General features: G+C 45.9%; 1 protein-coding gene across 1 annotated transcript in view; it reads right to left on the bottom strand.

Moving 5' to 3' along the window:
* LAMB1 (laminin subunit beta 1) overlaps nt 1-14,295 on the bottom strand; it is a 74,064-nt gene that overhangs the window by 39,059 nt on the left and 20,710 nt on the right. Inside the window, exons 8-13 of the mRNA XM_078442557.2 lie at nt 14,159-14,279; nt 12,502-12,690; nt 11,833-12,012; nt 11,586-11,698; nt 10,016-10,095; nt 912-1,047 (exon numbers count right to left, since the gene is read on the bottom strand). Coding sequence (XP_078298683.1) covers nt 912-1,047; nt 10,016-10,095; nt 11,586-11,698; nt 11,833-12,012; nt 12,502-12,690; nt 14,159-14,279 — 819 coding nt within the window. The remainder of the gene's footprint in view (nt 1-911; nt 1,048-10,015; nt 10,096-11,585; nt 11,699-11,832; nt 12,013-12,501; nt 12,691-14,158; nt 14,280-14,295) is intronic.

Here is a 14,295-nt window from a genome sequence, read left to right as displayed (position 1 = left end):
TATGCATAGGCGTTCAGCTCTCCCTCCAACAGTTGGAACCTGTGTTACCCTGCCCTCGGATCTACTCTGGGCTTGTGACTTCTGACCAAGAGAATTTGAGAAAGGGACCTCTGAAACTTCTGAGCCCAGTCTTTAAGAGACCTGGCAGTGTCTCTCTCTTTCCTCCTCCTTGACGCCAGACCCCATGTAATAAGTCTCATGGTCTTGAATCCACCATGCTGTGAGGAAGCTCAAGGCAGCTTCTTGGGGGTGGGGTCATGTGGAAAAAAAAGGCCCAGCTAGCCTACAGCTGTTCTGGCCACCCCAGCTGAAGTGCCAGACGTACATTCAAGCCACTGAATTTTGGGATGGCTAATGACAGCAACAGAAAGCAATGTCTTCTCTGAGTATTTGCTATACTAGATCAACAAGAACTTTGGAGCATAAGTAGAGGAGTGGACCAATGAAAAACAACTACTCACCCCTCCCCGCCAAAAAACCTACCAGAAGCATTATTAATGATGTTCCAAAGTCTCTGTGAGTTACAGATTTACTTGGCTTGAAATAGGACTGTGCTTGGAGTTCCTGGGTGGCTCAGTCAGTTAAGCGTCTGACTCTTGGTTTTGGCTCAGGTCATGATCTCATGGTTCGTGGATTCAAGCCCCGCCTCGGGCTCTATGCTGACAGTGTGGAGCATGTTTTGGATTCTCTTTCTCTCTGCCCCTCCCCTGCTCGTGGCCGTCCCCCACCCCCAAAATAAATCAATAAGCTTAAAAATAAATAGAACAGCTTCCAAGAAGGAATGGTCCTGATCCTACCACTGACAAGAGCTGTAAAAATACTTTTTATACGGACTCCTTATGAACTGTGCATATGCCATTACTGCTCCCCAAACATGGCTTTTCCCATCTGCCCAGCACCCCCCTACTTACGGGCCCAAAGTTGGCTTCTTCTGCTTCATAGATGTAGTGATCCAAGGTGGTGAAGTAGTAACCAGACTCCACTTCGTTGCACTGACGCCCGATCACGTGCGGTCGGCATGCGCACTGGCCCGATTCAGGGGAACAGCTGCAAAGGGGGGCAAAGCCAAGTCAGCTGTGCCACCCCATCTGCAGATGAACCCACCAGACACACGTCTACGTTTCCCACTAACATCAAATGGGTGAAATGTTCAGGTAGCGTTTACTTATTTCCTTCAGAAAGTAAGTACGTGCAAAAAAAAATTTACTGCCTACGAATTAATTGCAAACTCTGGAGCTCAGGCTCCCCATGAGCTGGTTCTTTTGGTTTCATCTTGCTCGCCTTTCTTCACTGTGCTCCATTCACACCTTATTGAGGTTTTCTGTAGGTATCACCAATGTGTTTGCTTGGTATCTTGTATCTTATGCCTGATTTCTCTTTCCTGGGCCTCAGACACAAATATCCGACTCCCAGAAGGATGGTTCCAACGTAGCTGTCCCAGCGGCTAATGACAGATCACAAAGGGCAACACTCCATCCCTCCCCTGTCCTCTACTGGGGAGAGGACACCACCAGCCACGAGGTCAACCAAGTCAGAAACCTAGAAGCTCTTCTCTCAAGTCTTTCATAACTAAGGAGGAGCCCGATTATGTGATTTCTTGGTCTAGGATCTTGCGCTTTGTCTCGCTCTTCACACCAGCTGGGCTATGCCTTTCTGCGCTCTCTCACTCACGGTAAAATCGGTCTTCCCATCAGTGTTCTTGTTGCCAGTCTTCCAACTTCCCAAACTAAACCACCACCACCCGCAAAGCTGCCCAAATGACCTTCCTAAGATGCACTGACCACATCACTTCCTGTTGGCCCTTCCATAGCCTGGCCCTTGTCTTTCCAGCCCCACCACTCCCCTTGCTTCTCCAACCATATGAACGATTTCTGCAACGCACAGGGTGATTCATGACCCCTTCTCTTGGCTTACGTTGTTCCAGTAGCCGAGAATACCCTCGTGTCTTATCCACCCAGCAGAGAGCCACCTATTTTTCAAAGATTCAGCTCACAAAGGACTCCTGCTGTCACATCTCCTGACCATCACTCTCCACCCCAGAGAATGAACCACCTTCTCCTTCCTGCCACCACCTCCCTGCAGGAGAAACGATGTAGTCACAACACGTACAACAAAGCATGTCACGTAGTAACTGGTCATTAAAGCAAGAACCGGTCTTCAAATCCTACCTGCCTTTCCAAGCCCAGTTCGTCTCTGTCATGGCGTCTGCTTTGGTCCCCCGCTATTCTCACATGGTGCTTTCTCTACCTGCACCGTCAAGACAGTTATCACTTTCTCTCTTGACACTTTCTCTCTAGATCCGTCTGAGCCTCTACCAGATGGCAGATTGCTTGAAAGGCGGAACCATGCCTCCTTCACCTCGGTCACGCCCCTGTCCCCCTCCTGGGACCTGGCGCAGCCCTCTGCACACCAATCACACTCAAACACTGGTTGAACAAACAGAATGCGTAGGGATAGGCATTCTGAATACAAAATATGAACAAATAAAATAGATTTAATGTAAATGATAGAACTTTTTTTTTTTTTTGAGAGAGAGAAATAAAGTGTAAGCAGGGGAGAGGGCCAAAGAGAGAGGGAGAGAGAAAGAATCCCAAGCAGGCTCCACACTCAGCGTGGAGCACGACACGGGCTTACTCCCCTGACCCTGGGAAATCAAGAGTCAGACACTCAACTGACCGAGCCACACAGGCACCCCAAACTTTTTTTTTTTTTTAATTTGACATGTTGTTTCAAATAAAGCCCTCTGGATAGACTAGAACATATTTGGTTTGTTCTCAGGCTATGTCTCCTTTCTCTTGTGCACAAGGTAAAACCAAATTATAGGTGGCCATTTTTTACTTTGTTGAAGTCAAGATGGGGTTTGGAATTGTTACTTTAAACCCACTCCCAGAGTTCAAATTTTTTCCTCATCCCAAAGTTCATTTTATTTAATTTTTTAAATGATTATTTTTGAGAGAAAGTGCATGCGTGCAAGTGGGGGAGGGGAAGAGAGAGAGACAGACAGAATCCTAAGCAGGTTCCGCGCTGTCATCACAGAGCCGGATGTGGGACCTGATGCCACCAACCATGAGATCGTGACCTGGGTTGCTATCAAGTCAAATGCTCAACTGACTGAGCCACCCAGGTGCCTCCCAAAGTGCATTTTAAACCAAGTACCTAAGGCAAGTTACAACTCATGGGAAGACGGAACGCTTCCAGGCTTATTACCAATGTCCCCAACGGCCCTGCCATGGTCCCCCCGCAAAGTCTTCTTCCTGCAGATCACGTGAATGGCTTCTAACCCAGAGGCATGAGTACTTAACCTCCTGTAGCCAATTCCCAGAGGAGGAATGCTTGCTGTACTTGGGACCTAGCCATCTTCTGGCACAGTCCACCAACAGAGTCATTTTCAAAAACTTAGGCATTGGGCATTACGCCATACGGACAAGAGAAAATCCTTCCTTCCTGAGGGAATGAATGTGTAAAACAGGAACCGCCAAAGAAGAAAACAACTCGATTCCTCACCTGCCATCACCGGAGAACAAGCAAATGACGGTGAAGGATAAAGACGAGCAGACGCAGGATTCCTAATTCTGAAGACGAAACCACTCACGAGAACCCGGTCACATGGAAGGAGTTCCCGTAACATCTGCCCTGGCGATCACGTGCCTCTGTGCCCACAGACGTGAAGCGTGGTCTCCGACAGGCCTGGCTCCACTGGACACTTACTCCTCTAGTGAATGCATTCCTGTGGCTCCACCGGCCTCTATGCACCTAGGTTCTGGCCCTCACTCAGCTCTGCTCGACTCGTCCATTTCCAGCCATGAAGGGGACCACGGCCATCCCGCTGTCATCTCTAACTCACCTCGTCACCTCTCACACTGACTTACCCTCAGCTCTGCTCTTACTGCCACATTTAAAATTCTTCTGACTTGGGGCGAGACATGACCTTCCTTGTCCTTCATCCTCGATATCCAAGTCTTATTTTGAGAGGTCTTTCAGCTCAGAAGTGTCATCTTGCTGTCACTGCCACAACCACCGTCCAGCATGTCATCGTGCCATACCTGTCCCTCTAGCAGCCTCCCACAACTCCTGATGCCTCTGCCTGGCTTCCAGCAGCCTCCACAACCATCCTCTGAAGACCACTGCTACTCTTTCTGGTGGCCACCCTTTGTTTTCCGGTGAGCCAGACCCCTCACCTTCTTTCACAAGTACTTATGGAGCCAATACTGGCCCTGGTGCCAACACCCTCACATTTTCGCCCGCTGTCACTTTTCCTCTGAATCCATCTATACCTCCTTGGCGAGTCTATTATTTCTGAAGGATATGGAGAAGGAAAAATGGGAGGAAAATAGTTCTTGCCCTGAAGAACTACCAGTCGAACTGGGGGTGGGGGGGGGTGGGGGATAAACTGTAAAGCAAGGGACCACTGCAGCAAAGCAAAATGCACTGAGTACCTACACAGAGCTACAGTGAAGATATAGGCTGCAGAGGAAGCCACCCTTCACCTGGTTGAGGGTGCATCCATAGAGGAGGCTTCTATGAGGAGCGTCATAGAAGCCATGCTCTGAAGGTGGCAGGGGATCCTGACAGGCAAAGAGAGGACAGGAATGACAGGCTGAAAGAGGGGGAATGTGAGCGGAGACGGTCACGGTCAGACCAGGTCTTGAGCATATGTTACACTCACTCTATCTCCGGACCTTTGCCTGTCTTCCCCCTCCCAGCTGGAAGGTCCTCCTGCCCACCCATCACACCTCCCAAACCTCTCTCAGCTTTCCAAAATGAAGCTCAAATCCTGCCTCCTCCATAGTGAGACAAAAGATTACATGTAATCATCCTTCTTGTGTTCAAGTAAAAACCCTATCAGGCAGTACACTTGACCCCCATACCACGAAATTTCCCTATAACTAGATTCCATTTGCTGCATCAGTAAGGTAGAATAATGATGGACGACAAAATAAGTCAGCCCCCGTGGCAGGCAGAAATAACGCCCCCCCCTCCAAGAATAATAACTGATCATTATCCCCCAAATCCGCTGATAGGTGATTTCATATGGCACCAGAGGGGTTGCCGATGTGACTGAGGTTAAGGATCTTGAGATGGGGAGATTATCCAGAGTTGCTGAATCTAATCACATGATTTCTTAAAAGTGGAAAAGGCAGGCAGAGAAGTGGGTCAGAGAGATGGGACTTGAGGAGGATCTGACCCACCGTTGTTGGCTTTGAAGATGGGAGTTGTGAGTCAAGGGATGTGGACAGCCTCGAGGAGCTGGGAATGGCCCCTCGCTGACAGCCAGCAGGGTATCAGGAATCTCCTCCTATAGCTGAAACAAACTGAATTCTGCCAACAACTCCAATGAGCAGGAAACAGATTCTCCCCTAGGGCCTTCAGACATAAACACAGCCCTACCAACATCTTGATTTTATTCCAGAAAGGCTGGCCGTGTCTGACATACAGAACTGTAAGATAATAAACTTATGTTGTCTTAGGCCACGAAGTTGCAGTAATTTACGATGCCAGCAAAAGAAAACTAATACAAGACCAATTTTTTTTTCCCAGTGGCTAAAGGCCTAGATTATTAAAAACAGATTTCCCATAAATGTAGAAATTAGCCACTTGTTTACAAAAATTCTACTGGAAGGGAAATTCTATTTCATTTAAATAGCGATGAGCAGAGACAATACTGTTTAGCTTCAACTTTTCTCTATTACTAAGAAATTAGGCACAAAAAAGGGGAAAACATCATCATTCATAAGAACCACCACTCTATTCAACACTGGTATCTCTTCCATAATTCTGATTCCACACTGATCAGCAGTCAGCAGTCCAGGGTCCAGCAGTCCAGGCCTTCTCTCCCAGCCTCCTAACCAATGAGGATAGTTTCTTAAATGTGTTCTATAATCTCTTTACATCCAGCCACCACAGTAATTAACAACTGGTGAGATACCATTATCACTCAATACACGGGCGAAAACACGGATTAACTTCTGCTCTGGTTTCAAAGTATAATGAATTTCAGCTCCTCACTTATTGGGCATCCACAAGGCCCCCGATGCTGAGTATGGAGAAGGATGAGAAAACAAACAAGACACAATCCTTTGTGTGGTGCCTGGGTGCCTCAGTTGGTTAAGCGTCCAACTCTTGATTTTGGCTCAGGTCATGATCTCATGGTTCAGGAGATTGAGCCCACGGGGCTTGGCACTGAGCGTGGAGCCTGCTTGAGATCCTCACTCTCCCTCTCTCTCTGCCCCTCCCCCACTCGCACATGCACACTCTCACTCTCTCTCAAAAAAAAAAAAAAAAAAAAGACCCAATCTCTGTCTAGAGGCCTTTAAAATACAAATAGCGATAACACGGAGCAGAATTCACTAAGTGCTAAAAGCAGTACAGAAGTAATGTGTTGTTGAAACATCCAAGGAAGGTTGGGGTCGTCAGTTCAGGAAGCAGAAATCTTCAAAAGAGTGGTGGGCTTCAAGCCAGACACCAAAGCTCTAAATTTAACCGAGGCAATAAATTTTAAAGGATACTATAAAATCGTTTCTATTTTTCAATGTTTTCCAACACTTGCAAGTAGCATTTACCTAGCAACCATTCCTATTTATTAAAGCAGGTTATTTACTAGGCAAAGCTTCGTTAGCCTGGCTTAAGCCACATTGCTTAAAATGGGTCTTCTCTAAAATATTCCACAATTCAGATTACCTGTCAACATGATCGACATGGATTGCTAAAATTTTATTCCACACAAACAAAACCATTTGACTCATTACACAAAACATTTTTCCACTTGACATGGTTTTCACGTTTAATTCTGCTCCTGGCCAAAGTACCTGAGGAACGTTTGGGGTCACAACCAGAGACTGCCTGTCCAAAAGAGTGCATAATTTGTTATTATCTCATAAATATCTTCTGTTTCTCAAATTCTTTTTCTTGATCAACGTTTATTCCATTACCTACCATGTACCTATGGCAGAGCAAAGGAATATTACCAGGTAGAAGATATTTATGCATGGCTGCAATGAAACAATCACCCAGCAAGTATCTCTCCTCAGTGCCCACTATGCACCAAGCATTCTTCTAGCAGAATTGGTGTTTCCCAAGACTTAATTGGATCTTCTATCACTGTATGGGGCTCCTGGAGAAAGTCCTCATGGGGAAAGTCCTCATGGGGGCAAACTTCGAAAAGGATCGCTACGAAACACTGCAGAGTCACAGAGGTAGAGAAATATTTAAAGGTTCTTATTTTTGGGGTGCCTGGGTGGCTCAGTCAGTGAAACATCCGACTTTGGCTCAGGTCATGATCTCAAAGTTCGTGAGTTCAAGCCCTGCATTGGGCTCTATGCTGACAGCTCAGAGCCTGCAGCCTGCTTTAGATTCTGTGTCTCCTCTGTCTCTCTCTGTCCTTCCCCCACTGACACTCAGTCTCTCTCGCTCCCTCTCTCAAAAATAAAACATTAAAAAAAAAAAGGCTCTTATTTTTTTCCATCAGTGATGCCAAAAAAATAGGGTATCTCATCAATCATGCTAGGAAGATCAAATTACCTGCTTTAAAATCTTCCCTAAAATTTTTTACTTCATAAACTCTCTTGATTAGAGTGTCTGAGTTCTATAAATTCTTGCAGGAGAGACAAAGGAACAGGCCAGGGGCCATGTGTGGGCAGTTTAGAGACAGGAAATGTGTGTGCAATAGAGAAACAGAGGAAGGGAGTGTAAGTAACAGAAACCATTTAGGGTAAAGGCACATAGGACACTCTTGAATTCATGACATCATTTGGAGAACAATGTAGGCCACTTTCATCTAATCAAGAAGGATTTTAGGAATGATGACAGCTTTGAATTGAGCAATCAATTACTAAAGGAATCAGCAGGTGTTCTGGGAGTCACAAAGGAGAGTCGGAGACGTGATTCCAGAAGCAGACTAGCAGTTTTTCTTCCCTGCTTTTATGGAACTGTCCTTGCTTCCTCCCCTCTGGAGGTTTTCTAAGAACAGAAATTCACACTGGAGTCCCAGAGGCTACATGCTGTACTGAGTTTACTGCAGCGTCTGGAATGGAACCAACCCAAATGCAGACGCCAAACAGAACATGTTCTTGCTGCCTAAAATCCCATTCCTTCCCAGCAGACTACGACGGTGTTGGGAAACAGTCTTGTAAGACAGTCAGTTTGGGGAGTACACGGAGCTTGCTTGATGACTTCAGCTTGCTCTCTCAGGGGAGATTCAGGCCACAAGGAAACATCTGCCTATCCCCTTAGACGCCACTTAACACTGTCTCTACCAGATGTTCTTAGTCCGACCCACTTACAGAGGCCAACATTCTCTTTGACTCAAAGGTGGTTCATGTAACTCCTACAAATCTACATCTTGCCAAATGTGTACAGGGATTAATTTTTGGTAGAGCTTGCACCTCATCTATTCAACGGATACCAACGTGTCTTGATAACTAAAAGTGATTGCATGCAATTTTCGTTAATAGACTCAGAGGTTGGAAAAAAAATTAAAACCAGAAAGAAGAAGAAAATGAAAAGATTCTTAACACAAATCAAAACGAGAGTTCTTTGGGGCCCCTGGGTGGCTCAGTCAGTTAAGCATCTGACTTCCGCTCAGGTCAGGATCTCATGATCCATGAGTTCGAGGCCCACATTGGGCTCTGTGCTGACAGCTCGGGGCCTGGAGCCTGCTTCGGATTCTGTGTCTCCTCTCTCTCTGCCCTTCCCCTGCTCGTGCTCTGTCTCTCTCGCTTCCAAAAATAAACATTAAAAAAAAATGTTTAATGGGAGTTCATTTTCTGTGTGTGTGTTTTTTTTAATTAGTTAATTTTTTACAGTAGGCTCCATACCCAACATGGGGCTCAAATTCACGACCCTGAGATCAGGAGTCACACATTCTACCAACAGAGCCAGCCAAGTGCCTCTCACTTTCCATCTTTTAGGTTGGTGAAAAAGGAGTATACCAACTGCTGGTGGGGCTGGGGAAAAATTTGCTTTTGTAACCAGGTGGCTGGAAAAATATTAGCACAATCTGGAGGATAATCTAACAATCTCTATAAAAATAAAAAACGCACATGTACTTGACTTAGCCGTTCCATTGCTGGGAACCTCATCTATACAAAACAAAAACAAAAACAAAAACAAAAACAAAAACAAAAACTGGAAATAAGTTGTGGCAATTTCCCATGACAGAATACCAAGAAAAAAAGAAGAGGTAGATGAATATATGCTGTTAAAAAGAGGCACATGAATACATGTTGAAATGTATTTTTTTTAATCTAACATGTTATTTAAAAAGAAATGAGAGGTGCACCAAAAACCATCCGATACTTAGGAATAAACCTAACCAAAGAGGTGAAAAATCTATACACTGAAAACTATAGAAAGCTTATGAAAGAAATTGAAGAAAACACACACACAAAAAAAATGGAAAAATATTCCATGCTCCTGGATTGGAAGAACAAACGTTGTGAAAATGTCGATACTATGCGAAGCAATCTACATATTCAACGCAACACCTATCAAAGTAACACCAGCTTTCTTCACAGAGCTAGAACAACCAATCCTAAAATTTGTAGGTAACTAAGAAGAAATGAAAGGATGACAAGATATTGCCATTTTTAATAGGTATTCTGAGCTCTATTATTAGTTTCTCGACTATGAGAAACTCCTAACAGTGGCACTTGCAGCCATGGATGGGGGGTGAGGGAGGGGAAGGGCAGGATATCTGCCTTAGCTGTTGGAATGCTTTTCTTTTAAACGATGGGCATACATTGTTTCCAAAATTTTAAAAACACTGTAAAGTACAAAACTAACCACAACGTTATTAAAAGCCAAGAAACAGAAATGTACTTGAGGGCTTCAAAGCTAACTTGGGACAACCGATCTTTGCAAACACTAAGACCCCAGGTGAAAGCGATGGCCGACCCCTCGCAGTCAAGGGGAACGCACTTCACCTCCTTCAGAGACACCGAGCATCCCACGGCTCCTAGAGGTCAGGAGGGCTTACTGAGGGGACTGAGCACCAGAGCGAAAGTGTAGCTTCACTCACCTGTTGTTTAAAGCCCCTCCAAGGTCACAGTCACAAGGTCGACATCCATCCAAATCATTGCTCAAGCCCCAGTGCTCCGGCTGCAGAATAAAAGATTTAACATCGAAAGGTGGGTTCCCATAATTACACAATAGACTCAACAAGGAACAAGTTATGGCGTGTCTGGGTTGATCCACCAAATGCACTTTTGTACCGTGAAAGCACAAAGCCTACAAGGGGAAGGAGTATAAACATTCTGAATTCAAGAAACCCAAGCTGCAGGTTGCTGGGGCCATCATCATGTAACGCCAGATCAGAACAGCTGCTTTTCCAAGCCAACAGCCTTTGTCCAGTTATTAATATGAGCAAGCAGCTAAGAGGCCAATCTTGTTCATTAGAAGTACTCTGGCAGTAAGAGACTTTTGGCAACTACTTGGCAGGCCTTTAAATTTTCCATAAGTTCAGCCTGTCAAAAACCTCATAAGCAAACCTCTTCAAGGATTTATCTGCGTCCAAATGGCATAAAGCAAGTATTTTCACAACTGAAAGGGGAGAAAATCACTGAATCCTGAGAGCAGTGGAGATGGAAATAAAAAGAAATGGAACAGAATCCATGTAGGGGAGAAGAGCTCTCTGCACCTTAATAAATATCTATTTCCTAATGAACACATAAAAACCAGGTCCATTGATTTAAATCAGACTTCCAGAAATTTACTTTAAGCATCTGGATATAGGCGAATGTGCCTACAGGTCATAAACATAATTTGGGGTCAGTGGAACCCCTCTCACAAATTATAAAGGGATTCATAACAACGTTATAAAACATGGAATAATTTAAAAAATTACTCTCGGAATTACTCTACCCAGAATCACCACAGTGAACTTTTTAGTGTATTTCCTCCCAGATTTTGTTTTTCTTGATGAATTTTTTTCCTACACAGTCAAGGTACTACTCACATCCTATATATGTATTTTTTAATACCAGCATAAGCATTTCCTCACGTTACTGTCATTTTCAATGGCAGCTGAGTATCACACTGTATACAAACCCCCAAATTTAGTTTACTATTTTCCCCACCGTTGCTTCCATGGTTTTTGGCTATGATTAGTACAAGATGCAATGAGTCTTCTGGCGAATACATTTCTGTCCAATTTTCTGCTCATTTCATTAGGAAAGATTCCCAGAAGGGGGATTACCGGGTCAAAGGGTACGTGCATTTCTACAGGCTACTGATAACATATTTCTAAAATGCTTTCTTTGCCAAGTATGAACCACTGTGCATTTCCATCAGCAGCTTAGAGGACCAGCCCCTCATTATGTCCTCTCTAATAGTTAGCATCCCCATTTTTAAAAACTCGTTAGTTCTGTCTATAAAAATGGGATGTCGCTGTGGTTTTTATAATTCTAACAGCGACAGTGAATATCTTGTTAAAATCAATTCATTGGCAATTCTTCTGTGAATGGCTTGTGTCTTTTAACATTTATATATAAGGGTGATTGATGGTAGGGTCTGCAGTAGCAAAAGGCATTCTCCACTAAAACCTGCCACCTTCACGAACTCCTCATCCCATGTAATCAGGATTTACCTACCAGACACTGGTCACAATGCTGTCCTGTCACCAGACGCTTACAGTAGCAGTAACCAGTCTCAGAATCACAAGGATTCCCGCCAGGAATCGTTCCCAGAGGATTGCAGGCACAAGCTTAATTAAAGATAAAATAAAGCAAAGAAACACAAACCAAGTGAGCGCCAAGAGGTGGTCTGGATTTAGAACTGCAAAGTCAAACGGGAACAGCGTCCACGAGAACACCCCAACTTTTTCACAAATGCGCTTACATTTACAACCAAATGGATCTTCAGCACTTAAGCCGTAGAAGCCCTCTTTGCAGAGTTCACAATGTTCTCCTTCCACGTGTAATTTACACCGACACTGGCCGGCAATGAGGCCAGCAGAAAAATCGGTGTAACTGTCACAGATTCCCCCATTCTGAGATCCAGCTGGGTCACAGGTACATCCTAAGAAGAACAAAAAGCACCAGGTAACGATGTGAGTGTTTGTATAAACACACGTTCCTGTCGGCCCCTCGGAAGGTCACAGAAATAGACTAAAGAAGAGAGGGTGCCAGGCAGCTTCTGCTGCCAGCATCCTATGTAGCAGTTAAAATAAAGCGGAGTCTCATGCTCATACCAGGAGTCCCGAGAGGATGGTGGTCACCAGCCTATTCAAACTGAAAGGTGACTGGGGCGTCTGGGTGGCTCAGCTGATTACGTGTCCGACTTCAGCTCAGGTTATGATTTGACAGCTCGTGAGTTCAAGCCCCACACTGGGCTCTGTGCTGACAGCTCAGAGCCTGGAGCCTGCTTCAGATTCTGTGTCTCCCTCTCTCTCTCTCTACCCCTCCCCTGCTCACGCTCTGTCCCTCTCTCTCAAAAATGAATAAACATCAAAAAAAAAAAAATAAAATTGAAAGAGGACGGAAAACGTCATGAAATTCCCCCACGTACGTTCACAGAGGTGAGGGTCTCGGACGTCTCTCTCCGGGTGCTGGAAGTAAAACGGCTTGCACTGTTCACAGTTGCGTCCCATGGTGTTGTGCTGACAGTCATCACACACCCCTCCGCTGACATTTCCGGTGGCCAAGTACACGGCCATGTCAAAGTGGCACGAGCTCGAATGTTCATTGCAGTTACACTCTGTGTGACAAGGCCAATGTCAAGTAAAGCCTTTTTTATATCTACTTACCAATGGAGGAGGGAGTGCCAGGAAGAAACTCATTTTGGAAAGCAGGGATGAAGTTCAGGCAGCTAACATTTAGGGGCCCGTGGAAAAGGACATGTCCGCCTGACATCATGCTGGAAGCCTTCCAAGGGTAAGCTTTATGAAATAACTGAACAATCTGCCCGTTTTGGAAGAGAACGGGCTACGAAGCAAAGAGTGGAAAACTTGGGGGAAAGGACTGCCCCTGGTAGCCACGATGTGGAGGACGCCTCTGGGTGCCACTCAGGGTGGGAACACACCCCTCCAGAGGACCTTCTAGGCGATACTTCTGGGAAAGCCTGGCTGGGCCGCCAGCTCTGGGGAGTGTGGTGTCAAGGTGATGCTCTTCCTTCGCATTCCCACCAGCTCACGTGACCAGGCTCTTCAGTGAGAATTAAGGTCTGTGCAACAGCCATCTGGCCGGCCTTCTGACCCTCTGCTGGCCCACTGGGCAGCCCCCTTGGTCCAACCCGGCTGTCACATCATCTCACTCTCTGCTCTGTGACCCACATGGACTCCTCTGTCTTCTCACAATGAAGCCTAACTTCGATTGGCCCTCACAGGGCTCTACACTCTGGCCTCATCCTCTCCCTCCTGCAACACAACCTCCCGTACGGAGAGGCTGCGAGGTATCCACCGACAGACTCTGGGTGCCTAGCAGGGAACTGCCCTTGACACACCTGTTGAATTAAATGTCGGAATCATCTCCCAGGGCAGACTCGGCGTTGGTCCTAAGAAGAACGTCCTTGGGGCTTTAGGCTTTGCTCGGTTCTCCTTATCTGAACTCCTTCCTGCCTCCCCCTCCCTCTCTCCCTCCCCCCCCCCCCACCTCCCTTTCTTCTTCTTACCTCAACAATCTCAGCTATCATCAAAGGGTTGTACTTAATAACAATCCTTGACCACTCCAGCCCTCACTGGTTTCTGAACTTCTAGAACAGGCCTCAGTGGGGGAAGGGGCAGGCATTGCAATCACTGTGGGGGGCGGGGAGGTGTTTCAAACTACACGTCTGCCCAGAGAATGCCACCGGGCTGGCCAGCTGGCCAGACGTATGCCATGGGCTGCAGCCAGACTGGCACAGAGACAGGGCCAACAACTCTTACACCTTAGTGATCTACCGTGCCGTATTTTTCTCTCATTTTTCTCTCGCGCTCCTCTTGCCTTTGAGACAGGTACAGTGTCAGGGACAACATCTCCAACTTCTAAGTCTGCCAAGGCCCTGGCTACTGCTCTGAATGCTAATGTATTGATTGAACTGAGTGGATATTGGTTTCCTAAGAGTATCTGGGTGACGCTGGCAAAAGGGTACTAACTTTTCTTCCTTTTGCAAAAGTCACGTACTCTTATAGTAGCTCTAATCAGAAAATGGGTCCTGGAGTCTGGACGTCCCTCTGACGGAGACTTACTTTTACAGGCATTGCTGTTTCGACCTTCAGCGGGTCTCCAAGGTAAATCGTGGTAGAAATCCATGCACAGTTCACAGTTTAAGCCCTTGGTATTATGCCTGCACATGCAGTGCCCATGAACCTTGAAAGTTACACAA

The sequence above is a fragment of the Panthera onca genome, chromosome A2 (genome assembly GCF_046562875.1).
Source record: "Panthera onca isolate mPanOnc1 chromosome A2, mPanOnc1 haplotype 2, whole genome shotgun sequence".
Classification (NCBI taxonomy): Eukaryota; Metazoa; Chordata; class Mammalia; order Carnivora; family Felidae; genus Panthera; species Panthera onca.
This window is presented reverse-complemented; position numbering and strand designations above follow the sequence as displayed.